Source organism: Giraffa tippelskirchi, chromosome 13, assembly GCF_054371585.1.
Source record: "Giraffa tippelskirchi isolate mGirTip1 chromosome 13, T2T-mGirTip1v1.2.pri, whole genome shotgun sequence".
Taxonomy (NCBI): Eukaryota; Metazoa; Chordata; class Mammalia; order Artiodactyla; family Giraffidae; genus Giraffa; species Giraffa tippelskirchi.
This window is the reverse complement of record NC_137287.1, coordinates 14,386,177-14,413,892: the sequence shown is the minus strand read 5'-3', so window position 1 is coordinate 14,413,892 and position 27,716 is coordinate 14,386,177. Positions and strand designations below refer to the sequence as shown.

The following is a 27,716-nucleotide window of genomic DNA, read 5'->3' as shown; positions in this document are numbered from 1 at the left end:
TTCTTTTGCATGTGCACATCCAGTTTTCCCAGCGCTGTGGAAAAGTCTCTCCCTTCCTCATTGAATGCCTGCATTAACGGATGAGCATTTGCAATCGATTTTGGTGAATTCCAATTTTATCTCCGTTAAAAGAATTCCATTCTTCTCATCAGTATACTTGTATTATATAATAATCGTTATTACTATATCTTCAGTTTCGTCAGTATAAAATTGGGGAAAGGGCGGTATTTCAGGACTGAAGAGAGCGACGACTTGCGTGGTCACCTAGGGGACCGCGCGGCGCCCCCCGCTGGAGCTTCTGATCGTCAAGGGCTCTGGGAGGGTCCAGGGTCCTCTCTGAAGACGCAGTTCTGCGAGGCCGGGAGCGAGGGCCGGGGACCGGGTGGTCAGCGCCGCCCCGGTGAGAAGCCGACCGGGGAAAGCGGGTGGGAGCTCCCAGCCCGGCCGGTGGGAAGAGGTCGGGCCCCGGCACCGCCGGCGCATGCGTATCGCCAAGCCAGAGCCAGCGCGGCGCGGCCGCCATTGCTGGGAGGCTTTCTGGCCCCGCGGCTGGTCCAGCCCCAGGGGCCCCGTCACTGGGCGTCATTGGCTTAGGCATCGGGGCCCTCATCACCTTCTCCCGCCTCGGTCGGGACGGGCGGCGGCGGCGGCGGCGTCAGGGGGCGGAGCCGCCCGCGGCGCCCTTTGTCTGTGCAGGCGGGTGAGTGCGGCGCCCGCGGGCCGGTGGCGGGCGAGGGGGCTGGGCGGGTGGGGGTCACGGGGCGCGGAGCCCTCGACTCCAAGCCCCCCAAGCGGCGCCCTCCGGCTTCCCGGACCCACTGCTCCCCTTTCATGGGAAGGCCTCCCCATTCCCAAGATTACAAACCTATTTTCCTCTAATATTTTCTGCAATTTATTTTTGTATAGGCGTGGGTGGGTATCATTTTTGGAAAGTTTTTCCCATCTCAAGAGTATTAAAAGATTCACCTTTATTTTCGTCTAATACTTTTAAAGGATTAAAAAAAATTTTTTTTACATTTTAACCTATTGGATATTAATTTTGTGATAACCTGTAAGATAGAAAAATGCCCTTTTCCCCTGTGATCTTGCCGTCATCTCTTTCCCACTGAATTGAAATGACACTTATCATCTGTTCTACAGACGTTTGTATACTCACATCTCTTTCTAGACTGTTGGACTGCTCTCACAGTTTCTGCACTGATACCATTTTGTTTTAATATAAAACAAGTTTTAATATGTGACAGAGCAGATCCCCGTAATTGTGTCTTTTGATTTAATGAGCTTTCTGTTTCTTTTACTTACTTTGAATTGTGGGAAATATTAAAGGTACAAAAATTACCATTTTCTAAGAGACAGAATTGATCATGGCACTTAGTTGGTGCTCTTATTAAATGAACAATATTGAAAGTCACTCTGTTGCTGAAAACTTTTGTATACTTCCCTGATGCCATCAGGATAATGTTTTAGTTTCTTAGCAGTGACTTCAAAGCCCTTTTCTTCCAAGGAGCAAGCGTATTTTAAATTCATGGCTGCAATCACCATCTGCAGTGATTTTGCTTGCTCCTTGGACGAAAAACTATGATAAACCTATACAGCGTATTAAAAAGCAGAGACATTACTTTGCCAATAAAGGTCCGTGTAGTCAAAGCTGTGGTTTTCCAGTAGTCATGTATGCATGTGAGACTTGGACTATAAAGAAAGCTGAGTGCTGAAGAATTGATGCTTTTGAACTGTGGTGTTGGAGAAGACTCTTGAGAGTCCCTTGGACTACCAGGAGATCAAACCAGTCCATCCTAAAGGAGATCAGTCCTAGGTGTTCATTGGAAGGACTGATGCTGAAGCTGAAACTCCAATATTTTGGCCACCTGATGCGAAGAGCTGACTCATTGGAAAAGACCATGATGCTGGGAAAGATTGAAGGCAGGAGGAGAGGGAAACTATAGATGACAGAATGGTTGGATGGCGTCCCCAATTTGATGGACTTGAGTTCGAGCAAACTCTGGGAGTTGGTGAAGGACAGGGAAACCTGGCGTGCTACAGTCCATGGGGTTGCAGAGTTGGCCATGACTGAGCAACTGAACAACAACAACAACAAAGCCCTTTATGACCTTAATATTGCATACTGCTTTGCCTTCCGTCCTTGCAGTTTATGTTGTAGGCATACCAAACTGCCAGGACAGGACCCAAAACCCTCTGGGGGAAATGCATTAATTAAATTATATCAAAATTATATCAGAAAAGCCCATGTGCCAAATATTTTGAAAAATATTTGCTGTATTTGAAAAGAACAAAGAGCTTAAAATTAGAGACATAAAATATTTGCAACATGTGTTAGAGAGAGTATCCATAATATGTAAAGAGACTTGTTGAAGAAAAGTATGGGACTCAGCCATTGGTGATCCAGCGGCTGAGTCTGCTCTCCCAATGCTGCTGCTGCTAAGTCGTGTCAGTCGTGTCCGACTCTGTGCGACCCCATAGACGGCAGCCCACCAGGCTCCCCCGTCCCTGGGATTCTCCAGGCAAGAGTACTGGAGTGGGTTGCCATTTCCTTCTCCAGGGCATGAAAGTGAAAAGTGAAAGTGGAGTCGCTCAGTCGTGTCCGACTCAGTGACCCCATGGACTGCAGCCCGCCAGGCTCCTCCGTTCATGGGATTTTCCAGGCAAGAGTACTGGAGTGGGGTGCCATTGCCTTCTCCAAATGCAGGGGGCCCTAGTTCAACCCCTGATCAGGGAATTAGATCCCACATGCCACAGCTAAAGACCCACATGCCGCAACTAAGACCCAGCACAGCCAAATAAATAATAATAATAAAGGTGAAAATCTTAACTTTAAACAAAAAGGTGGACAAGGGATATGCACAGGCAATTTATGGATGAAATACAGGAAACCAATAAACAAAAAAAGTGCTTAACCTCATAGGTAATTATAGAATGCAAATGAAAACAAAGATACTTTTCACCCTTTAGACTGGGAAAGTGTATCAGTATTGGTGCTAACAAAGTGTTGAGGCAAATGCAGAGGGGCAGGGCCCCGGTTGTACAATTGAGGAAGTATTTTGAGTGGCAGTATGACTACACTTATTAAAATGTTAAGTGAGTTCACTCTGTGGCTCAGGAATTCTATTCTGAGATCTGTCCTGCTGAAATACTTGCACAGGTGCACAGGGATGTGTACAAAGATGTTCGTTACAATATTGTTTGTAATTTGAGAAATGGATACCACTTAAATGCTAACTATGAGTGTGGTTAAACGTACTGTGGTAGATCTGTACAGTGTAATATTGTGCTTTTATAAAAGTAGAATAAGGTAGTTTATTATGAAGTTAATAAAAGGAAAGATCTCTAAGATCAGCATTTCCAAAGGTGTGTTTTATGGAACCCTATTCCCATCAGATGCCATAAAAAGTACTGTCAAACTAGCTGTATTTGTATACAATGTATAATATACTTGAAATAGTCCTCATTCCCTTGGGTTCATAGGAGGAGAAACCTGTCTTCCTAACATGGTTAGTGCAGTTTTTGTTGTTGTGAATATATGGTTTTCAGGTGATTGGGTTTGAAACCCGAACACATTTTTGTAAATTCAACCTGGCTCTTCAGACCATGGGACCTTTTTAGAGTTTTTGCTTGATAACATAAGGACCTGATCCTTAAAGTGCTTTTAAATTATTCTTGAAAGATCTTCCTATTAATGAAAACTGGTTGTAAAATGCTAGATTCCTGGCATGTCTTGGCTTGAGTGGCTTCTAACAGGGCCATTCCATTGGAACCACAGTTTCCTTTCTTTCTTCTTATTACTTCTCAGAAATGGTTTTATTCTTTGTTTCTATCAGTAGTTTTTGAGAGGAGTTTTTCAGGTCAACTTTTGTGAACAGAGAACAAATGTATTCTCACAATTATTAACAGATCAATACATTTCATTCTGTTATTGGTACTGGTGAAATGCCTGGTTTTTTCTTCTTTCTGAGGAGAAAGCCTCTCTATTTGAAACTCTTTCTGTGGGAAAGGACCACATGTTTTCTGTTCCGAGAAGAGGGTGGGAGAGGACTAAGGCTAAATTTGTTGTAGTTGCTGCTTCTGTATCTCTCTGCTCTTTGAGAAATTCTAAAACTGCTTCTTTGATTGTTTTAATGAATTACACCTCCTACGGTGCTGTCTTTTTCAATGAATAGTGTGTACGTCCCTTTTTAGACTCCATAGGTCTCTAGGGGACCAACACTGCTGGAGTTCTTCTGCTGACTCTGATGCATCTCATTACAGGTGCTCAGCCTGAAATTGTATCTCTCAAGATCTCTGCCGGGAGGCAGATTTGAATATCATAGTGACGTATGTACATGTAGGATTGATGCCGTTAGTGAAAAAACAAAACAAAACAACAGTGTAATAGCCAACTTCAGGAACCTCCACATCTCAACTCTACATGAACAAGGCAAGATCCTGAGAGTGGCTGCCCTGGGAAGCAGAAATCACTCTCATGAATATCCACTGGCTCCTGACCCTCTCATGAGATCAGGCACCTTTAATACCTGGAAGTGACTGTTGCCTTTAAGGCGCTGGAAAATCAGCCTTCAGGGACTGACCCGGCTGTCGAAGCTCTTAGAACTGGTATGTCTCCTGACTGTCCTGCCCGAAGAGAACAAGGCTTTGGTGACATTACAACTGAAGGACCGCAAAAAGGTGCAGTCATCCTCGTGGAGGACTGAATCCAGGTACTCAGAAAGGAAGGTGAACATTCTGAAAAATGAAGAGACTGAAATCTCCTTTCTGTATTGGAAGGGTCATCTTTTTAATAATTTTTAATGTTTATTTTTATTTATTTATTTATTTTTGGCTGTGCTGGGTCTTTGCTGTGTGCAGGCTTTCTCTAGTTGCAGCAAGCAGGGGCTACTCTCTCGTTGTGGTATGTGGGCTTCTCATTGCAGTGGCTTCTGTTGTTGCAGAGCAGAGGCTCTACAGTGCACAGGCTTCAGTAGTTGCAGCTCATGGGCTCTAGAGCACAGGCTCAGTTATTGTGGTGCATGGGCTTAGCTGCCCCACGGCATGTGGGATCTTCCTGGATCGGGGATCGAACCTGTGTCTCTTGCATTAACAGGGGGATTCTTTACCAGTGAGCCAGCAGGGAAGCCATAGAAGGATCATCTTTTTTTTTTTTTTAATCGTTTTTCTAAATTAATTTACTTTTTAATTGAAGGATAATTGCTTTACAGAATTTTGTTGTTTTCTGTCAGACATCAACATGAATCAGCCATAGATATATGTATGTCCCTTCCCTCTTGGACCTCCCTCCCATCTCCCTCCCCATCCCACCCCTCTAGGTTGATACAGAGCCAATGTTTGAGTTCCCTGAGACATACAGCAAATTCCTGTTGGCTGTCTATTTTACATATGGTAATGTAAGTTTCCATGGTACTCTCTCCATACATCTCACCCTCTCCTCCCTTCTCCCCATATCCATAAGTCTGTTCTCTGTGTCTGTTTCTCCACTGCCTTGCAAACAAATTCATCAGTACCATCTTCTAGATTCCATATATATGTGTTAGTATACAGTATTTATCTTTCTCTTTCTGACTTACTTCACTCTGTATAATAGGCTCTAGGTTCATCCACCTCATTAGAACTGATTCAAATGCATTCCTTTTTATGGCTGAGTAATATTCCATTTGTATATGCACCACATATACTTCTTTATCCATTCATCTGTCGATGGACATCAGGTTGCTTCCATGTTCTAGCTATTGTAAACAGTGCTGCAATGAACATTGGGGTACATGTTCATTGTACTTGTACATGTCTTTTTTAATATATGTTTCCTCATGGTATATGCCTAGTAGTAGAATAGAAGGATCATCTTAAACAGAGTAGAGGAGATGCCTGGACTTTGAGTTTAGGGATGAGTTTATGCCCTTAAAGAGTAAGAATAACTCCTCAACATATGTTCTCTGCATCACATCATCTCAGTGGTTCTCATCTTCCACTGGGAATCATTTGGAGACTTGAGAATTTAAAATGCTGTTGCCCAGGCTCACCTGAGATTGTTAAATCCAAATCTCAAGGAAGAGGGGCTAAGCACTGGCATCTTTTTAAATGCCCCCCCCACCAAGTGAGTAGCTAGTGCTAAAAACTAGTGAGCACCCCTGAGCTTCCCATATGCCACAACAAGTGGAGTTGTACCACAGAGGAGAGACAGCCATACTTTAAATTCCTCAGTGTAATAGAGGAACAAGAATGTCACAGTTACGTCACCCGGCCTTTAGGCTTATGTCCTTAGAGGGCTTCTCTCTAAACCATCTGCCATCCTGATACAAGACAAAAGGTGCAAGATTTAGGTGCAGGCTTAATATCATTCCTTGACAAGATTCTTCTCTTCTTTTCGCAGGAATGCCCTCTCAGGATGCCGTACTTTCCCAGGAAGGAAACACAGAGAAGGAAATGAATGTTGGATCACAGACAGTCATGTCTCAGGTAAGTTCAGTTTTGTTTGTTTTTTTTAATAATTTTATTTTTTGGTTTTCTTGGCTGTGTTAGGTCTTTGTTGCTGTGGGGGCTCTTCTCCAGTTGGGGCAAGTGGGAGCTACTGTCTAGTTGCAGTGTGCAGGCTGCTCATTGCAATGGCTTCTCTTGTCACAGAGCATGGGCTCTAGGGAACATGGGCTCCGTAGTTGCAGCTCCCAGGCTCTAGAGCACAGGCTCAATAGTTGCGGTGCACAGACTTAGTTGCTCCGAGGCTTGTGGGATGTTCCCAGATCAGGAATCAAACCCATGTCTCCAGCATTGGCAGGCAGGTTCTTTACCATGGAGCCACCAGGGAAGCCCCGGGTAAGTTGTTTTCCTCTCCTCTGAAATGCCACGGTGGTTCGCAGAATGTAGGTATTTTTATTTTTCAATTCTCAGAAGAACTAAGCCCCTCAAGTCCAGAGCCGTTGAGATTCTTGTGACAGATGTGACATATCTGTATGTGGTGTTTCCCACTCACCTTCTGTACCTCTTTATAGCTCTTTTCTCCTTCAGCATTTGTAATGTAGCCCACCAGGCTCCTCTGTCCATGGAATTTTCCAGGCAAGAATACTGGAGTGGGTTGCCATTTCCTACTCCAGGGGATCTTCACGACCCAGAGATCAAACCCACATCTCCTACATTTTCTGTATTGGCAGGTGGATTCTTTAAATCACCCTTCCCTTAAACAGCTCACTAGAATTTAAACACTTGCCATTCAGTCTTCAAACAATGAATGATGCCCATGTCACTGACCACTTGGAGGTAATGAAATTAATATACCTGAGGACCTCTGCTGCCACAAATTAATGTGACAAATTAAGCCAGCTTCAGCATCAGTCCTTCCAGTGAATATTCAGGACTGATTTCCTTTAGGATTGACTGAGTTGATCTCCTTGCTGTCCAAGGGACTCTCAGGAAAGTCTGCTCAAGCACCACAGTTAGAAGGCATCAATTGTTCAGCACTTACCCTTCTTTATGGTCCAACTCTCACATCCGTACATGACTATTGGAAAAACCATAGCTTTGATTCTGTGGACCTTTGTCAGTGAAGTGATGTTTCTGCTTTTTAGTATGGTGTCTAGGTTTGTCATAGCTTTTCTTCCAAAGAACAAGCATCTTTTAATAACATACTCTATAATGTACCCAGTCATCATCCTTATTGTCTACTTTCCCCTGCTGAAGTTTCATAAAGGAAGTCTCTCTTGTTCACTAGTATATCTCAAGCCCTATAGGTGGCACATAGGAAGCACTAAATAAATATTTGTTGAACAGATAGGAATTTTGCATATGATAAAGGTCCCAACTCAAATCAGTGGTGAATAGATGGTTTATTCAATAATTGATGATATTTCTGTGGAGCCATGTGGAAAAAGGTGAAGTTGAATCCATACCTCATACTTTACCTTAGAACTATCTTCAAATTGATCAAATATTTAAATTTAAATATTTTTTATTTAATTTTTGTGAAAAACTAAGCCACAGAAGTTACACAAGAAAAAAATGGGAGAATTCATTTATAACTTACAACTGAGAATCCAGAAGCCATAAAAGAAAAGATCGATGAGAGAGAGAGAGGGACAGGAGAGAAAGAGAGAGAGAAAGAGAGAGCCAGCTGAGCAAAGGGCAGAAGACAGAAAGGAAAAGATTATTTCTGGAACCATAAAGGGCATCCAGGAGAGTTAGTGGGGCCCTAAAGGACCTTTCACAGGACTTAAAGGATAATAAGGAAAATCTTGTCATGAGCTGAAGAAAAGGGACACTTGAAGAAGGAATTTTGGTTAACACTGTCACCTTCAGTAACAAGAAAAATAGGAACTATACTTAATGGACTCAGTGATACATTTAAGGAGATTTTCAGGTAGAAGATTGAAAGTGCCAGCTGTCAGTGTCTGGCTGGTTAAAGTAAAATGTGAGAGGAAAAGATTAACTAAATAAAGAACTGTTACATATAAAGGAAGCAGACATGAAAATATGCTCAACATCTTTAATCATCAGGGAAATGCAAATCGAAACCACAGTGCGCTATCTCCTCACACCTGTCAGAATGGCTGTCATCAAAAAGAACAGAAATAACAAATTTTGGCGAGGATATAGAGAAAAGAGAACCCTTATACACTGTTTGTGGCAATGTAAATTGGTGCAGCCACTATGGTAAACAGTATGGTGGTTTCTCATAAAACTAAGAGTAGAACTATCACATGACCTAGCAGTTCTACTCCTGGGTATATACCCCCCCAAAAAAACTAAAACACTAATTCAGAAAGATACATAAACCCCAGTGTTCAAAGAGACATTATTTACAATTGCCAAGACATGGAAGCAACCTCAGTGTCCATGAAGAGATGAAAGGGTAAGGATGTGGTGTATGTATACAATGAAATTACTCCTCAGTCATAAAATGAAATTTTGCTATTTGCAGCAACATGGATGAACTTGGAGGGCATTATGCTAAGTGACATAAGTCAGAGAAAGACAAATACTGTATAGTATCACTTTTATGTGAAATCTGAAAAATACAACAAACTAGTGAATAAAACAGAAAAGAAGCTGACTTGCAGATATAGAGAGCAAACTAGTGAGAACCAGTAGGGAGAGAGAATGGGGGAGGAGCAATACAAGAAGTAGGGGATTAAGAGGTACAAACTATTATGTATAAAATAAGCTACAAGAATCTGCAACACAGGGAATATAACCAATATTTTATAATAACTATAAATGGAGTATAACCTTTAAAATTCATGAATCACTATATTGTACACGTGTAACTTATACAATATTGTACATCAACAGTATTTCAATTTTTTTAAATGTCAAAAAAATAAATACAAAGGAGCTAGAAATTACTGAGTTTGAAAATAAAACTGTTTCTCAATCACATCTCTCAACATGTGCCCAGCTCAGCTACATTATAGAATTGCTGTGAATTACTGTTTACTTGAATGGGAGTGTCTGTGGCAGTTATTTCTGTGAATTTCCCACCACTTTTGAGTTTGTGAAGGATGGAGGGTGGGGCCAAATACCTATTTCTTCAGCTCACAGAAAGAAAAATAGAAAGCTTTCAAGGAACCATACCTGAGGAACTATGTTCCAAGAGCCTCATCTGCCTGTGGACCTGATACAGATGATAAGATCCCAGACTTCAGATTGATGCCATAACGGGATGAAACATAGGGGTCTTGGGGAAGATGAGTGAAATTCGCATGAGGAAGGGATGTGAATATTTACCTTCAGAGGGTAAACAGTAGCAGGTTGTATTTTCTGAAAATGGCACAATTTTCTCCCATTTCATAGGCTCCTCTTATACTGATTTAACTACTCTATCAGGAGAGGTATGATTGTGTTCCTTCCCCTTGGATCTGGCTTGTGACTGTGGTGGAACTGAAGCCACGTGTCTCTTGAGGCTGGATGAAGAAGGGTGGTTCTCTTGGGAATTTTGCATTTGGCATCCAGCTACCATGCCATGAGGAAGCCCAGGCCTGTGGACAGGCTTGTATGGAGAGGACTGAAGGCATCTGGCCAAGCTCCCAGCTTTCAGCCAGCACTGACTTGCCAGCCTCATGAATGAGCCTCTTAAAAGTGAATCCTACAGCCCCAAGTTGAGCATCCCAGCTGAAACAAAATGGAACAAAGATGAGCTACTCCTGCTGAATCCTGCCCATGTTACAGATTCTGTGAATAAAATAAATGATCATTGTTGCTTTGGGCCACTAAATTTGGAGGTGGTTTGTTATACAGCAATTGATACCACCCCTACAGAGGTCAGCTTGACAATATGTATCAAAATTGCAGATTCATAGACTCTTTTACCAGCCATCTCCTGGGAAATGGATTCTAGAGATAGACTTATATGCAATAGCAAAATAATATACATTCAAGATAATTCATTGCAGCATGATTTATAGTAACAGGAGAGTAGAAAATAGCTAAAATGCCTGTTAGTAGACTAGTTACATAAATTGTGGGACATTCACACAATACCACACAGCTATGAAAAAAGGAGGAGGAAGAAATCTATGAACTGATGTGAAGGTATTTCCAGTATAAACTGTTCAGTGAAAAAAATCAGAAGCAAAACATTACCTATAATATGCTACTTTGTGCAAGAAAGAAGAGGAAACAAAAAGGTATAAATGTAAAAAAAAAAAAAAGGTATAAATGTATCAAATGCTGGTTTGAGGGAAAAAAGACATTGGAAGGATAAACTTGCATCTAATGAGATTGGTTACTTGTAGGACTTAGATGGAAATAGGGTGAAAAAGAGGGAATGGATGTGGGCAGTATGCAAGGAGGGCTTAAAATTGAAAATAAACAGAAATAAGTGAGCCAAACTGTATTTCAAATTACTGATATAACCACACTGAAAAGGAGTTAACTTTTGAAACTAAATCATTACTTGTACCCTGTGTCCTCAGGCTAAAAGCAAAACAATTCTCAATACTGAATTCTCATTTGTAGGCTTGTTCTGTGCAGAGGCATGTTCCCTGGTAGCTCAGCTGGTGAAGAATCCACCAGCAATGCATGAGACGCCAGTTCAATTCCTGGGTCGGGAAGATTCCCTGGAGAAGGAATAGGCTACCACTCCAGTATTCTTGGGCTTCCCTGGTGGCTCAGACTGTGAAGAATCTGCCTGCAATACTGGAGACCTGGGTTCAATCTCTGGATTGGGAAGATCCCCTGGAGGAGGGCAAGGCAACCCACTCCAGTATTCTTGCCTGGAGAATCCCCATGGACAGAGCAGCCTGGTGGGCTACCGTCCTTAGGGTTGCAAAGAGTCGGACACGACTGAGCAACTAAGCACAGCACATGTGTTAGCAATACCAAAACCACTTTCTTTACAATCTAGGATTGAGGAAATAAGTAAACACATTGTCTATAATTTTGTTGTTATTTTTTAGTCACTCAGTTCAGTTCAGTCATATCTGACTCTTTGTGACACGATGGACTGCAGCACGCCAGGCTTCCCTGTCCATCAACTGCCGGAGCTTGCTCAAATTCAGGTCCATCGAGTCAGTGATGCCATCCAACTATCTCATCCTCTGTCATCCCCTTCTCCTCCTGCCTTCAGTCTTTCCCAGCATCAGGGTCTTTTCCAATGAGTCAGTTCTTCGTATCAGGTGGCCAAAGTATTGGAGCTTCATTTTCAGCATCAGTCCTTCCAATGAATATTCAGGACTGATTTCCTCTAGGATGGACTGGTTGGATCTCCTTGCAGTCCAAGGGACTCTCAAGAGTCTTCTCCAACACCACAGTTCAAAAGCATCAATTCTTCGGTGCTCAGCTTTCTTTATGGCCCAACTCTCACAACCATACATGACTACTGGAAAAATCATAGCTTTGACAAGATGGGGGCTTCCCTGATAGCTCAGTTGGTAAAGAATCTGCCTGCAGTGCAGGAGACCCCAGTTCGACTCTTGCATTGGGAAGATCTGCTGAAGGGAATGGCCACTCACTCCAGTATTCTTGTTTGGAGAATTCCATGGACTGTATAGTTCATGGGGTTGCAAAGAGTCAAACATGACCGAGTGACTTTCACTTTTCACTTTGACTAGATGGACCTTTGTCAGCAAAGTAATGTGTCTTGTCATAGCTTTTCTTCCAAGGAGCAAGCGTCTTTTAATTTCATGGCTGCAGTCACCATCTGCAGTGATTTTGGAGCCCAAGAAAATAAAGTCTCTCACTGTCTCCATTGTTTCCCCATCTATTTGCCATGAAGTGATGGGACTGGATGCCATGATTTTAGTTTTTTAAATCTTAAGTTTTAAGCCAGGTTTTTCACTCTCCTCTTTCACTTTCATCAAGAGGCTCTTTAGTTCCTGTTCGCTTTCTGCCATTAGGGTGGTGTCATCTGCATATTTGAGATTATTGATATTTTTCCTGGCAGTCTTGATTCCAGCTTGTGCTTCATCCAGCCTGGCATTTCGCATGATGTGCTCTGCATATAAGTTAAATAAACAGGGTGACAGTATACAGCCTTGACGTACTCCTTTCCCAATTTGGAACCAGTCCGTTGTTCCATGTCCAGTTCTCACTGTTGCTTCTTGACCTGCATATAGATTTCTCAGGAGGCAGGTGAGGTGGTCTGGTATTCCCATCTCTTGAAGAATTTCCCACAGTTTATTGTGATCCACAAAGTCAAAGGCTTTTGCATAGTCAATGAAGCAAAAGTAGATGTTTTTCTGGAATTCTCTTGAAGAGAATTATAAGAGAGAGATGGGTCAGAGAAGGGAATTACAGATATGAGAAGAGAGGATAGAATGAACCCTGCTATGTTGGATTAGATTTAGAGGTATCAGTGTGGACCCATGTTTGTTTGTTTTTAACCAGTTGATCTCTTGACCCGTGGGTTTTAATACATATCACTAAACACGGGGTTGTATATGGAGTTGTGTGTGTATACAGGGTTGGATATGGAGTTGTGTGTGTATACACAGATGTTTTTCTGGAATTCTCTTGCTTTTTCTATGATCTAACGGTTGTTGGCAGTTTGATGTTTAGTCACTCAGTTGTATCCAACTCTTTTGTGACCTCATGGACTTCAGCCCACCAGGCTTCACTGTCCATAGGATTTCCCAGGCAAGAATATTGGAGTGAGTTGCTTTGCCCTCCTCCAGGGGATCTTCCCAACCCAGGGATCGAACCCACATCTCCTGCATTACAGGCAGATTCTTTACTGCTGAGCCACCTCGGTAAGACAGGCCAGGTGTCTCATGGTCAGAGAAGGGAATTACAGATATGAGAGGAGAAGATAGAATGAACCCTGCTATGTTGGATTAGATTTAGAGATAGCAGTGTGGACGCATGGTGTTGTTTTTTTTTTTAACCAGTCACTCTCTTGACCTATGGGTTTTAATAAATATCAGTAAATACAGGGTTGGATATGGAGTTGTGTGTGTATATGTATATCATTGTATATATTCCCCTCTTTCCTCGATATGACCCCTGAGAGGGCCTAGAAGAAATAGTACTCCAGTAGCACTGGATCAGCTAGTGCCCAGATCTTGGGGTCTAAGTGCCATTTTTCATTAAAAGGAACCAGGCATAGCACTTAAGGATTTGGTCAACAGAGCAGAACATGATAGACTGCCTCCTTGTATCAGCTGGGGAAGCAGAGCAGCTCAGTATTTGACTACTAGAAGGAATCAGGGATCCTTTGTCTACTGCACCACATTTGACTTTTCTCCTAAGGGCCCCTGTAAAGGAAAAAAAAAAGGTTTCTGGCTGAGCAGGGATATACTTGATGTTTCAGGAATCACTGACATTCCAGGATGTGGCTGTGGACTTCACCAGAGAGGAGTGGGACCAGCTGTACCCTGCTCAAAAGAACCTCTACCGAGATGTGATGCTGGAAAACTATAGGAATCTGGTTGCACTGGGTAAGGAGGGCATCTCTGTAAGTCGTGTCTGATTCTTTGGGACCCCATGGACTTTGGCACACCAGGCTCCTCTGTCCTTTACTATCTCCTAGAGTTTTCTCAAATTCATATCCATTGAGTCGGTGATGCTGTCTAACCATCTCATCCTCTGTCACCCCCTTCTGCCTTTCTTTTCGGTCTTTCCCAACATCAGGGTCTCTTCCAGTGAATCAACTCTTCTCATCAGGTGCCCATAGTATTGGAGCTTCAGCTTCAGCAGTAGCAGTCCTTCCAATGAATATTCGGGGTTGATTTCCTTTAGGATTGACTGGTTTGATCTCCTTGCAGTCCAAGGGACTCTCAAGAGTCTTCTCCAGCACCACAGTTAGAAAGCATCAGGCCAGGATGGAAGAAAGCCAATCAGTTGTGGAGACAAGAGACCTCTGTTTCCTGCTTTCTCCTCTGGTGACGTGTTGACTTTGAGATGGGTAGCTTTATTTTGCTGCCTCGGAAGCCTCCCCTTTCCAAATCCAAAGACCCTAAAGATAAAAAAGTATGGAAATGAGTTCTGAGATTTTTGTTCCCTGTGTAAAATTCTAAGATACACATTTTCCTCTTGAACAGGGCATCAACTGTATAAGCCAGAGGTGATCACTCAATTGGAGCAGGAGGAGCGGTGGATGATGGGAAGAGTCAGTCCACCAGACACTCCAGGTGAGAAGAGAGCATTTGAGTATTTGTGACTCAGTGAAGGAAAATAGTCACTTTTGAAATACTTAATGGAGTGTGCTCCGAACATCTCCCTCTGGGATTTAAAGGATATCAAGGCATTTTTAATGGGTTTGGTCCCTGGGTTGGGACGCTCCCCTGGAAAAGGAAATGGAAACCCATTCCAGTATTCTTGCCTGGGAAATCTCATGGACAGAGGAGCCCGACAGGCTACAGTCCATGGGGTCCGAAAGAGTTGGACACAACTTAGTGACTAAACAGCAGCCGCAGCAGAGGCCTTTTAAAAATTTCAGTTCATATTTGACATTTTTCCAAAGTAGAAATGACTATTTTTTTCTGATTAAACAGATAAAATATGTATATACTTACTATTTTAAAAATTTGCACAACACAAAAATTATTTTGGAAGTTTTAATTTGTTCGTAAATACCTTGATACTGCAAATCTCCACAGAGCACTTTCTTAGTATTTTTTTTGTTCGTACATCCTTTCAGGATTCTTTAAATCTTTTTCTTTTCCATATCAAAAACCCTCTACCATTTTTACCTATTTTTCATTATTTTTTTTCTTTTTATCATCAAACATGTTAAACTTGTCTAAAACCCATAGCCTTGGTTCTCAGTCTCTTGTTCACCTTTGTGATAGGATCCCTGTCATACCTATGTTATTAAAATTTATTTCCTGGAGATTACCACTAACTTCCTTCCAGTCAAGTCCAGTGGCTAAAACAAACTACCATTATCATGTTCTGTGATCAGGTTGCATTTGACTGTGTTGACTTGACTCTTGAAAATTGTCTTGCACCCAGGCTTTCACACCATTCTTGCCTCTTGTAGCCTCTCTCCTGTCTCCCTACCTGTTCTTTTTTTAAATTAATTTATTTTTAATTCAAGGGTAATTGCTTTACAACATTGTGTTGGTTTCTGCCATACATCAACATGAATCTATCATAGGTATCCTATCTGCTCTTTTAAATACCTTCTCTCACTCCTTATTCTTCTAAAGGCACATATTTCTTATGGACTTGGTGTTCATTCTGCAGTACTGTGCTTTTAAGTAGCTTCTCTATGTCATTTTTCCATTTCTACATTTCTAGCCTCAGTATTTCATATACATTCTCTTCCCAGAGTTTAGATTATATTTTTGTTATGAATGTCATACTGTCATTTTAATCAAGTATTTCAAACCCTGGACCTATTGACTCTCTACTCCTTTAAACCATCCTACTAAATATGAGACTTCTTGACCAAAAAAAAAAAAAAACCAAAACCCCAAAATCTTAGCTCCCTTTTGTTGGCATACCACCTATAGTGCTCTGCCTGGTTCTATTAGGAAACAGTGGACTGATGGGTATGTGTCCCATAGATACCGAGTCATTAAGCCAGGTTAAGGTACCCCATCCTGATTCTTTGCTCAGACACCTTGTTTTCATCATTTGGGCTTGGTTTTCTGTCATCCAAACTTGAGCTTTCTGAAGCTGACTCTGACTCGGTTGTCTTTCTTGCTTTTAGTGCTCTCGGTTATCTTAGGTAAGAAAACTTATTCCTTTTTCAGCCTCATTGGACCTAAATTTTTAGCCTGACAGGTGCTACACCCCAGTGCTCTAAACCCTGTTTAGAGGCTGATAATTAAAACAGTTTGTCAAGAACCCCTAGCACTTTTCCTGACAATGATGAGTAACATTATTTCTACAAACCTTCCTATCCTGAAACCTGGAGAACAGGAAACTAAAGAAGGAAAATGAAAAACTCCCTTTTCAGGCAAATTGCCAGTGTAGGTGCCCACACAGAAACCTGAGCTGTTCTTTCCCGCAGGTACATGTGCTGCCATGTGAAGGAGCCATACTGTCTCCCATTATGTCCCTACTCAAAGACCCCCAACTCAAGAAAATAATTACTACTACACTCAAGAAAATTTCCAGGTAATTCCCTGGCAGTTCAGTGGTTAGGACTCAGTGCTTTCACTGACAAGGCCCAGGTTCAGCCCCTGGTTTGGAATTTAAGATCCTGCGAGCTGTGCAGCATGGCCAGAAGAGAAAAGAAATTTCTAGACTTCATTATCAGCTGTACCTGGGTGGTCAAGGCTTTTGGTCCACAGATGAGGTTGAATAAGTGCTTTCTTTGTATCCTCCTTGTCAGGGCAGGCAGTCTAGCAGTGTCCTCCAAGGAGACTGCTTGCATTTTTGCATTTTCCTGTGAGACACACTCAGTTGTTTCTCTTACAAGGATGTGGTAAGATGTTTCTGTTGATGGAGGAACTGAGAATGATCTGGCTTGTGCAGCCTCATTCTGGTGTGCCCTCTGGGATATTGCTTGTCTCATTGTCTTCGACAGTAGCTGATGTCTGTTTAATATCTAGAAATTCCCTTCCTAGCTAAGGTGAGATATGGAAAATGTCTGATGGATCTAGCAATGAAAAGGTTAGGAATGATATTAATGAGAGAAGTGACAGGGGAGTAGTTAGCAAAACAGTCAGTTTGTACGTTGCTGAGTAAATTGGAGGTTAAAAAAAAAAAAGTAGAGCTAGTAGTTGGACTTCCCTAACAGTCCAGTGGTTAAGGCTCCACATTTCCACTCCAGGGGGTGTGGGTTTGATCCCTGGTCAGGGAACTAAGGTCCCACATGCTGCTGGTACAGCCAAAAACTAAAAAACAGTACAGCTAGTACATATCGGAGAAGGCAATGGCACCCCACTCCAGTACTCTTGCCTGGAGAATCCAAGGGATGGCGGAGCCTGGTGGGCTGCCGTCTATGGGGTTGCACAGAGTCGGACACGACTGTAGCGACTTAGCAGCAGCAGTACATATATGGTACTTCTTACAAGAAGCTCAAATGAGAAGGTGAAGCAAAAAAAGAGGGTGACTGCTAGACTAGAAAGAAAGTGAAAGTGAAAGTGGCTCAGTTGTATCCAACTCTTTGCGACCCCATGGACTATATAGTCCATGAAATTCGCCAAGCCTAAATACTGGAGTGGGTAGCCATTCCCTTCTCCAGGGGATCTTCCCAACCCAGGGATTGAACCTAGGTCTCCCACATTGCAGGCAGATTATTTACCAGATGAACCAGGTAGCTAGACGAGAAGGCAGTGTCAAAACAGGATCATTCTAAGCAGGAATGATTCCAGCTTGTTTAAAGTGCTGAATGGAAGGGGTCAGGGAGAGTGTAAGTAGAAAATAGAAAAGGTGGGGCAAGGTTCTAAAAGAATGGGAGTGGGATTAGAGACAAGGAGATTAGGGTAACCTCCACTTGCTGCCTGGGCTACAGTTCGTGGGGTTGAAAGGAGTTGGACACAACTCAGCAACTGATACAATACTTGCCACAGCTAGGAAAAGCCCACATGCAGCAATGAAGACCCAGCACAGCCGAAAATGAAGTATTAGTTTTATCATTTTAAACAAAAGTGTAAAATAGGAAGAAATACTTTTGAAATAAACAGACAGTGGGCACTACAATAGAATAATCCACAGGTGAGATTGAGAAGGTCCTGGACTTGGCCCTGTGTTCTCTAAGCACAGTCTTTTCTGTCTCCCACCTCCGAGCACAGACTTTCTTCTGATATTTCTTATTCTCCTTTCCATTTTCTCCCAATTATGTATATTCCTGATTGATCTCTTCTTTTTATGATTACCACTCACACTTTAAAATTTCTCCCTGCTCACTGCTTCTTGTCATCCTTCTATAGTCTTTCCCCTTGTTATATGGCTTTATTTCAAAACTTTCAATGCCATATTTTCATTGTCTGCACTACTGTCCGTTTCACTTGGTGGTTTACTATGCAACAATTTCTTTTTCAAACAGAGAATACTAAAGTGTTTATATGTTCTGAATTTCTTTTAGATGGGGAGAATAGACCAGAAACTAAAAAATCAAACCATAATATTTCTGATGAAAATCAAACCCATGACATGATAATGGAGAGACTAACAGGAGACAGTTTCTGGTACTCCATCTTAGGTGGACTCTGGGATTTTGATTACCAGTTAGAATTCAACCAAGAAAACCAGCAGAGATACTTAGGACAAGTATCTTTTACCCACAAAAAGATCACACAGGAGAGAGGCCTTGTATGTAGTAGATTTGGGGAAAACTATAATCTGAACGCAAACCTTCTTATGCAACAGAGAATTCCTTCAATGAAAATACCCCTTAATTCTGACACACAAGGAAATAGCATCAAACGTAATTCAGACCTGATTTACTATCAGGGAAACTACATACGAGAGAATCCTTACGAATATAATGAGTGTGGAAAAATCTTCAATCAACATCTTCTTCTTACCAGTCATATTCATACTGAAGGGAAACACAGTGAATGCAGGAAGACCTTCAGCCAGAACTCATCTCTTACTCAACCTCAGGTGGTCCTCACAGGAGAGAAACCCTATAAGTGTGATGAATGTGGGAAAAGATTCAGCCAGAGAATACACCTTATTCAACATCAGAGAATTCACACGGGAGAAAAACCTTTTATATGCAATGAATGTGGGAAAGCCTTCCGTCAACATTCATCCTTTACTCAGCATCTGAGAATTCATACTGGAGAGAAGCCCTATAAATGTAATCAGTGTGGTAAAGCCTTTAGCCGGATCACATCCCTTACAGAACATCATAGACTTCACACTGGAGAAAAACCTTATGAATGTAGTTTTTGTGGGAAAGCTTTCAGCCAGAGGACACATCTTAATCAGCATGAGAGAACTCACACAGGAGAGAAACCCTATAAATGTAATGAATGTGAAAAAGCCTTTAGCCAGAGTGCACACCTTAATCAACATAGGAAAATCCACACTCGGGAGAAATTGTGTGAATATAATAAATGTGAGAAAACCTTAAGCCACAGTCCTTCCCTTACTCCACAGCACATAACTCAGAATTTTTAGCTTTGTCCTAATGGGGGTGGTGGGGGTAGTAAGGGAATCATATGAATATATAAATAAAGCAAAACTTGGGTCAGATCTTTTCATCCTGTTCAATATCAGATTATTCATAGTGGGGAGAAAGCTTATAAATAAACTTTTAATGCATAGAAGCCAAATAAATTTAGACCTTAAATTTAGCATATTATATTCCCAGAAGTTACACATAGTGAAAATAATTTATTTTATAAACAAGATTATATTAGGAGTCATATTCCAAACTTTTTTTAGTGACCAGAAATCCTGTAGGATTATTCCCTTGTGATTTTTGTAGCATACAGTTTTTAAATTATATAAACATTAATTAATTGAGGCTATTGTGTAGTATAACCAGTCACATAAACTTGAAATAAACAGAAAAGAGCAATATTTCTCAAACTTAAGTCATTTGTGTGTATCCTTTACCAATTTTATCATACTTAATGTTTACTTAATATTTTTCTTTAATAGGACTCAGGATTTTTAGCCTTGTCCTAGGAAATATTACTTATGGAAATTGTGAGTTTTATATGCTAATTATATTCTAATTTCCATCAAAGTAAATATAAAATTTTGAAGTTGAAAATATTCATTGGTGTACCATCTAAGTCTTCTGTACCATCATCTGAGAAGCCATATGATAGGATATGGCAATAATAATATTATTTTTTAGGAATCCTTGCATTAGTTTCATCAAACAGCTCCTGGGATCTCTAAGATGAGTCTTAGAGGAGACTGAGGGTCATATTGATGAACTTTGAAAAGTGATTCAGAGAAATCTACTTTTCTATCCTGTTATTCTAGTTTTAAATTTCCCTATGGCAAATGTAGATTTTTGAATCAAAATTGTTATTTCTGTTACATTTGCAGGTTTGAATAGAGAGGAGGTTTAATTTTATACTGACAGGGACTTTATAAGAATCCCTTCACCTCCCTGCATCTCTGAGGAAGTCAGAAGTAGGGGCTGTACCAGAGGGTGAGCGGTGGTACTGTGCTGAGTCAAAGAACCAGGAAAGAGCCTTATTGGTTTATATAAACAACTAAGGAGGCGTAGGGCCTTCCCCGGTGGCTCAGTGGAAAAGAATCCGCCTGCCAATGCAGGAGCTGTGGGTTCGATCCCTGGGTTGGGAAGATCCCCTGGAGAAGGGAATGGCTGTGCACTCCAGCAGTCTGGCCTGGAGAATTCCATGAAGAGAGGAGCCTGGTGGGCTACAGTTCGTAGGGTCGTGAGAGGCGGAGATGATTGAGCACACGTGCAAGTAAGTGTTACTAGTTTGCTTAATAACTCACTTTATTTATTGAAGTATATTTATGTACCACCTTTTTCCAAAAGGAATTGAAGGTGGTTAAATCTTAGGATCACTGCCTTGTTTGACAGAAATCACAGTTTGATGTTACAAAGCATTGTAAATATCAACTGTCATAAACCATGAATGGCTACATCTAGGGAGCTGCTTGTTTCCGGGCTTTCAGTTTTTCTCTTGGTCTTCTCAGTCTTGGCTGAAGAAGCCATGAGACCAAGTTGGAACACAGTCCCCTTGCTTTCTTTTTTTTTTCTTTTTCTTTTTTTTTCCGTCCCCAGTCCCCTTGCTTTCTCACCTTTCTTCTAACATATCTCCTAGCTCAAGACTTCCTCATTTCTTTATTCCTGTGAAGGACTAGATATCAATAGGCCTTAAGTCAAAGCTGGAATGATATAAATTTTTTTAAAAAAATTAAAACACTAAAAACCAAGAAAGTAATGAAATGATTTCATTTCATCATGGAAGTTAAACTTTTCAAGTACATATTTGTCCCCACATCAGTGGATGAAATAGTTAATAAAACCCTGAGATACTGGAGTGAGGGAGGATTTCTAGTAATATATTTAAATACCTGTGTAATGGAGATCCATTTTCAAGACAGATAAGTTCTGAAAGTGTCTCTTCACCAAAGGGAGTAACATGTAACATTTATTTGCCCTAAAGAGGCAGAGTATAGAGCTCTCAGGTTTCAGGAAGAGAGAGTGGGGTAAGATGAAGTCTAAGACAGCAGAGGTATAGGTTAAAAGAAGTAATGATTGATTACAATTGGTGAAGCCTTTGACCAAAGTATGCAACCAAGAAAAAAAAAAACCTGAATAATCCACAAAAAGTGCTAAAGGCTTCAATAGAAGGCAGTGTATCTCCCACAGGGAAAGAAGGAGAGCAGTACAGGATTTTCAGAAGAAGATAAGCAGAATTTGGAGAATTTCAGAGTCTGAACTGAAGGAGACCCAGTCGACCATGGATTTTTACCAATTCTTCATAAAATTAGAATCTATTATCTATCCTTAGGGTCATAAATGATTATGCTTATGTTAACTGTACAGTAAACCATGTCATTCTGGTGTGAATTCATTCTCATGTCCTTTGTTATCTTCAACATGTTCCAATTTAAGTGAATCCTAAATATATTTATTACATCAAAATTCTAGGGAGTCATAGGAGTGGTTTACTCACTCAGAAACCTAATGTAATGACTTATTTCTGTCTAGAAGGGCAAGATATTACCCTTTTACATATGTTAATTCATTTGGTCCATCCAACCAGGTGATGTTGTGTTTCTTTTATGAAAAGAGATACTTAAGCTTAGACATGATAATAAGCGATGATTATTCAGAGTTTCTCAGACTGGAATGTCACTAGAACATGGATCATCTTACTCCTAATCCAGTGGATAAAAGCAGTGCCTGGAACAGTGTTTTATAGCACTCTGAAAACATTTGATAAGTGTATTATATTTAATAAAATGAGAGATTGCTGCTCAAGACCAAAATTCGTATGACTCTCTTTCTCAGAATCTCAGAGTAAAAAACATTATCATGTTGATAGATTCTCTTATGTCCAAAGGGCTTATGGGCTGGGAGAAAAATACTCATTTGGATTTTGATTAATTTTCAATTTATTAATTTAAGAAATCAAATGACATTCCTTAAGCAGCCAACATTCCTCTAATTATTCAGAGATGTGCAAATAATAAATGCTTAAGAATTTCTAAAATGAGATATCCTTACTCTTGTAAACACTGATCAGATTTAAACACATCTAAACATTTCATTAAAGTTGCAGACCTAAAATTTCAAATGTTATTAAGTGCCTTAAATACATTTAAAAAACAGGTAAGAGGTACCCAGAATATCAAAATAATTATACCAAAACTAGTTATAAAAATGTCAGACTTGCCTGACAGTCCAGTGGTTAAGACTCCGAGCTCCCAATGCAGGGGTCCCGGGTTCTGTCCCTGGTCAGGGAACTAGATCCCATATGCCACAACTAAAGAGTTCACATGCCACAGCTAAGACTCAGCGATGCTAGATAAAATAATATTTTTTAAAATCATTAAAAAATTTTAAAATGGTAGCAACCTTAGCAGTATCTGATGAATGGAAAAGGAAATGTCATATATATACACAAAATACTATATATATATATATATATATATATATATTTTACATTATAGATGTACGTGTGTGTATATGTAAATACAAATTCCATCTCTTTATATATACAAAATGAGGCTTCCCTGGTGGTTCAGTGGTAAAGAATCTGCTTGCCAACACAGGAGACACAGGTTTGATCCCTGATCTCGGAAGATACCCTGGAAAAGGACATGGCAAGCCACTCCAGTATTCTTGCCTGGGAAATCCCACGGACAGAGGAGCCTGGTGGTCTACAGTCCATGGGGTCACAAAGAGCTGGACCCAACTTAGCAACTAAACAACATCAACAACATATACAAAATACCATAGACTACTAAGTTGCTTCAGTCGTGTCCAACTCCTTGTGTCCCCATGGACTGTAGCCTACCAGGCTCCTCTGTCCATGGGATTCTTCAGGCAAGAATACTGGGGTGGGTTGCCATGCCCTTCTCCAAGGGATCTTCCTGACCCAGGGATCAAACCCATGTTTTTTAGGTCTCCTGCATTGGCAGGTAGGTTATTTACCACTAGTGCCACCTGGGACCATAGACTGAGGGATTTAGAAAAGCAGAAATTAATTGCATACAGTTCTGGAGGCTGGGAAATCCAAGATCAAGGTGCCAAAAGATCTGTGTTAGTAGGGCCCCACTTCCTGGTGCCCTCACACAGTAGAAGGGAGTTTTCTTGGAGTCTTTTTATAAGAGATTGAATCCCATTCATGAGGGCAAAACCTAATCACTTCCTCAAAGCCCCATCTCCTAATACCTTCACCATGGGGCTCAGGATCCAAAATAAGAATCCTAGAGGATACAAACATAGCAGTGACGATGAAGAGAAATAGATGAGAAGAATGGGTTGGGGGAGGGCAGAGGGAAGAGAGAGGAAGATTGAATATGAGAATGAATGCTGGGTTGGGGGCTGATGGCTGAGCAAGAAGCTTATCAAATATGGGGACCTTTTAGTCTTTTCGAAAAAGCATCTAATTTGTGTCTTACACCATGAATGATTGCATGTTGTTTTTGATTTTCTGAGCGCCAACTTCTTTATAGGTTAATTTTCTGTTGGTGCAAGCAGCAGAACTGACTCTTCAGACCACCTCCCCCACAACCCATTATCCCCAGTCACCTCCCATTCTCCCATCAGAGCACTCAAGATTCATATTCCTGGAAGGTAATCTGATCGGTCCAGCTTGGGCCTTGTGCTTTGAAGACAAAGCATATTGATGGGCAGACCCACTGAGGGTGCTGTAAGGCGAGCAGAGAAAAAGAGAGTGAGCCGGGCATTCAGGCAAAGAAAGATTTATTATAGGAAGAAAGAAAGAAAGTGACTGGCTTTAGAGAGAAACCAGTGCCCTCCCTTTACAGCCAACCCTTCTTATACCCTATCGATGGGAAATTGTTCCCCACAGGGAGGGGGTCTCAGTTTATCTTTAGCCCACACCTGGGGTCTTGTGGTCATGTAGTGAAGGGATCTCATGGTGGGATGGTCATATAGTTGAAGGGGTCTCACGGTCAGGTGGTCACGTAGTCTTGAGAAACTGGCACCAGCAGGGAAAAACAGGGTATCACCTTAAGGAAAAAAACAGGATGTCCACCAGGGCAATGTGGCCACTGTGACTTTATCCCTTGTTTGTCAAGTCACCATGATGGGCCATATTTTAACTATATGCTATGAGCCCCTTGTGAACCCTAACATTCCAGCCTTTTTTATATAGGATGTGGGCCGAAGTCAGTCTTCTATATCTGCTTTGCTCTGGTTTGGGGCGACGTCATGGGGTAAGATTAGAAAAGGCTGGAACGTGGGTTAAGGGAAGTCTGAGTGGGCTTGAAGCTTTTGATAATTGGAGCGAGTTAGAAGTAGTTCATGAACAGTCTGGTTGGTGAAGGCTCGTAAGCGATCCTGGAGAAACTTTGAAAAAAAACTCATTAGACAGGGCCCGAAATTCAGAATGGGGGTTAATATGAGAAGGGGGCCCAGTAAAGGTCGAACCCATGGCATCCAATCCCAACTGCTTAACCAGTGTTCCCATGAATTACTGAGATGTTGATGTATTCTTGAGACCCTATTTTTCAGATTCCTTGCTGGCTCCTTTACCACATCTGATTTATTGGTGTAGAAACAGCAGGCTTTGTCTAGAAAAAAACATAGGCCTCCTTTTTCTGCTGTGAGAAGGTCTAACCCTCTTCTGTTTTGAAGGACCACAGCTGCCAGGGAATCTAGTTGGCCCTGGAGAGTGATAAGGCTGGTGGCTACTTCTTCTAGGCTTTCAGTAAGATCCTTAGAGAGACTGATAGTAGTTTAAAGAGGTCATGAGCCCTGCAGTTGCTGTTCCAATCCCTGCTGCTATTCCTAAGTTTATCAATAAGGGAATGAATTGAATTGCTTCTTTGGGTCCATTGTGGATTAGTGGGATAGGGAGGGTTTGGTTGTTAGGAGCAATAGAGATATACCAAGTAAGATCAGGGTTATTTAAAGGGGCTGAGGAGATATGGGAGAAGTGAGGTATCAAGTCTTCTAATGTCTCATTGCAAGTGTGAACTGGAGGCTCAGAAAAATTAGGGATGAACGTGGCGGGGTTAAGAGTAGGGCAGCGTTCAAAAGAGAACTCGGGAGATTCTAGGAGGGTGACATGGATTAGTTGGATACAAGAAGGTGATAGAAGAGCCCTGGCCTTGTGTGAGAGTAAGTCCTTAAGGTCATGTGGTGAGCGAATGACTGTGGGTGTCCCAAAAGTAAGTTTTTTGCTTTCTTGAGCGAGAAATGTAGCCGCAGCCAGAACACGCAGGCAGGCTGGCCATCCCTGTATGGTGGTATCCAGTTGTTTTAACAGAGAAGCAATGGAGGCAAAGGAAGGGCCCTGCATCTGTCCTAAGACTCCTAGGGCAATTTTATGTCTCTCAGTGCATAGAGTATAAAAGGGTGAGAAAGATCAGGCAGTGTTAAAGCTGGGGCGGAGAGAATAGCTTGTTTTAGAGCATTAAAGCCTGAATAGACATTTGACTTAGGCTCAAGAGGCTCCAAAAGATCTGCCCTTCTCCCCCACCCCCGTAGCTTGGTATAGAGGTTGTGCTAGGAGGGAAAAATTGGGGATCCAGAGGCGTAAATACCCAGCCAAGCCCAAAAAGGACAGAATTTCTGTTTTTGATGTAGGAAGTGGTAGGCAGATATAAGGGACTTTCTATTAGTAGTTATATGTCTTTGTTGATGTCAGGAGAACTCCAGGATAGGTGACCTCAGGAAGGGAAAGTTGAGCCTTAATAAGAGATACTCGATAGCCCCTGATCAGCTAGGAAGTTGAGGAGTTGTACTGTATGTCGCTGACAGTGTATGAGTGAGGGGCTACAAAGGAGAAGATCATCTGCGTATTGGAGGACAGAGCTTGGGGCCTGGGGCCCTGGGCACCTTCAGTCTTCAGCGGCTAGTCAGAGGAGTCTGGGCAGAGATGCGTCCGAGGACTCCTGCTCAGGACTGGGAGAAAATGTCCGGATCCCTAGAGGGGGGTTAGGGCAGTCTACCTTCCAGTGTCCCTTTATGCCACAATTAGGACATGAACCCGGAGGGGACCTGGGCTTTAGGCATGAGCCGGCCCAGTGCCCTTCTTTACTGAACTTGTAACAGGGCCTAGATGATTTCTTTTCTCTGTCAGAGGATTGAGGTTTGGAGCCATGTAGGGCAGTGGCTAAGAGATGATATTTAGCCTGATCTCTATGGGCCTTTTCTGGTTTTGCCTGTTCTTCCTTGAAATTTTTAAAAGCCAAACTTAAAAGATTTTGTTGAGAGGTTTGAGGGCCTTCCTCTGCCTTTTTTAGCTTCTTTCGAATGTCTGAGGAGTATTGGGAAATAAAATGGGTATTAAAGACAATAGTACTTTCTATTGAAGTTGGATCTAATTTTGTATATTTTTGTAGGGCTTCTGTTAATCTAACTAGAAATTGTGCTGGATTTTCATCTGGCCTTTGAATTATTTCTCTGAGTTTCTCAAAGTTAACAGCTTTATGTCCTGCTTTTTGGAGGCCTGCAATAAGGCAAGTCAGCATGTGATTACGGGCTATTCGCACAGGACACCCTGCCTGGTAGTCCCAAGTAGGGTCATCCCTGGGAATGGCAGCTGAGCCTACAGGCTTAGTTTTATCAGTTTGATGTATTTCATCGGCATGAGCGTGAGTGGCTTGCCAGACTTGTTCTTTTTCTTCTGGGAGGAGGGTAGAGAAGAGTATAATGTAAATATCATGCCTGGTCAAGTTGTAAGACTGGGTGAGGTATTTAAATTCTTTTAAATAAGTTCAGGGTCAGAGGAAAAAGCCAAGATGTTTTTTGATTTGAGATAAATCGGAGAGGGAGAATGGGACGTGCACCCAAACAATGCCTTCTGTACTACCCACCTCTCATAAGGGAAGGAGGGGAGCGGGGAGGGATTCAGGGTCCTATCTCTTTAAGGCCGGTCGCAGCTGGGTAAAAGGAGGGGATTTAGGGATGTCGGGATAGGGACTTGAGACTCCGGAGTAGAGGGTGGAGCCGAAGCCCCAGAGCTCCTTTACGAAACTGGCCTGGTGGGAGGGTCGGAAGCAGCGGCGGCCTGCGCCTGAGAGGGGAGAGGAGTCAGGGGAATGTAAGGTGGAGGTTGTGGGACCGGGTCTGCTACAATAGGATTAGAGGCGATTGGAGGTGCACTGTGGTCAGAAGGGTCAAAAGAAGAGGAAAAATCCAAACAGGGATCAGGAGATATAGTATTGGGGGGATGTGGCCCAAAATGGGCTAAAAGTATTTGAGAAGTAGAAGAGGAAGTACAGAGAGAGGGCCAAGAGCT

At 41.9% G+C, this 27,716-nt stretch overlaps 1 protein-coding gene across 4 annotated transcripts; it reads left to right on the top strand.

Moving 5' to 3' along the window:
• The first annotated feature begins 291 nt into the window (after positions 1-291).
• On the top strand, positions 292-22,266 carry ZNF713 (zinc finger protein 713). Of its 4 annotated transcripts, none has more exons than XM_081558166.1 (6): positions 292-400; positions 4,261-4,709; positions 6,377-6,462; positions 13,742-13,868; positions 14,472-14,561; positions 18,413-22,266. In XM_081558166.1, the coding sequence occupies exons 3-6, from the start codon at positions 6,379-6,381 to the stop codon at positions 19,453-19,455; spliced, it is 1,344 nt and encodes a 447-aa protein (XP_081414292.1). In that variant the 5' UTR covers positions 292-400; positions 4,261-4,709; positions 6,377-6,378; the 3' UTR covers positions 19,456-22,266. The 4 variants fall into 4 exon arrangements, with proteins under 4 accessions (XP_081414292.1, XP_081414290.1, XP_081414293.1 ...); XM_081558164.1 differs by having other exon boundaries at positions 292-700; XM_081558167.1 differs by lacking the exon at positions 4,261-4,709.
• The last annotated feature ends 5,450 nt before the right edge of the window (positions 22,267-27,716 follow it).

Coding starts and splice junctions, on each gene's coding strand:
- ZNF713 (XM_081558167.1), top strand. CDS start 6,379: ATGCCCTCTCAGGATGCCGTACTTTCCCAGGAAGGAAACACAGAGAAG. Junction 13,869..14,471: donor TAGGAATCTGGTTGCACTGG/GTAAGGAGGGCA, acceptor CCTCTTGAACAG/GGCATCAACTGTATAAGCCA. Junction 14,562..18,412: donor CAGTCCACCAGACACTCCAG/GTGAGAAGAGAG, acceptor AATTTCTTTTAG/ATGGGGAGAATAGACCAGAA.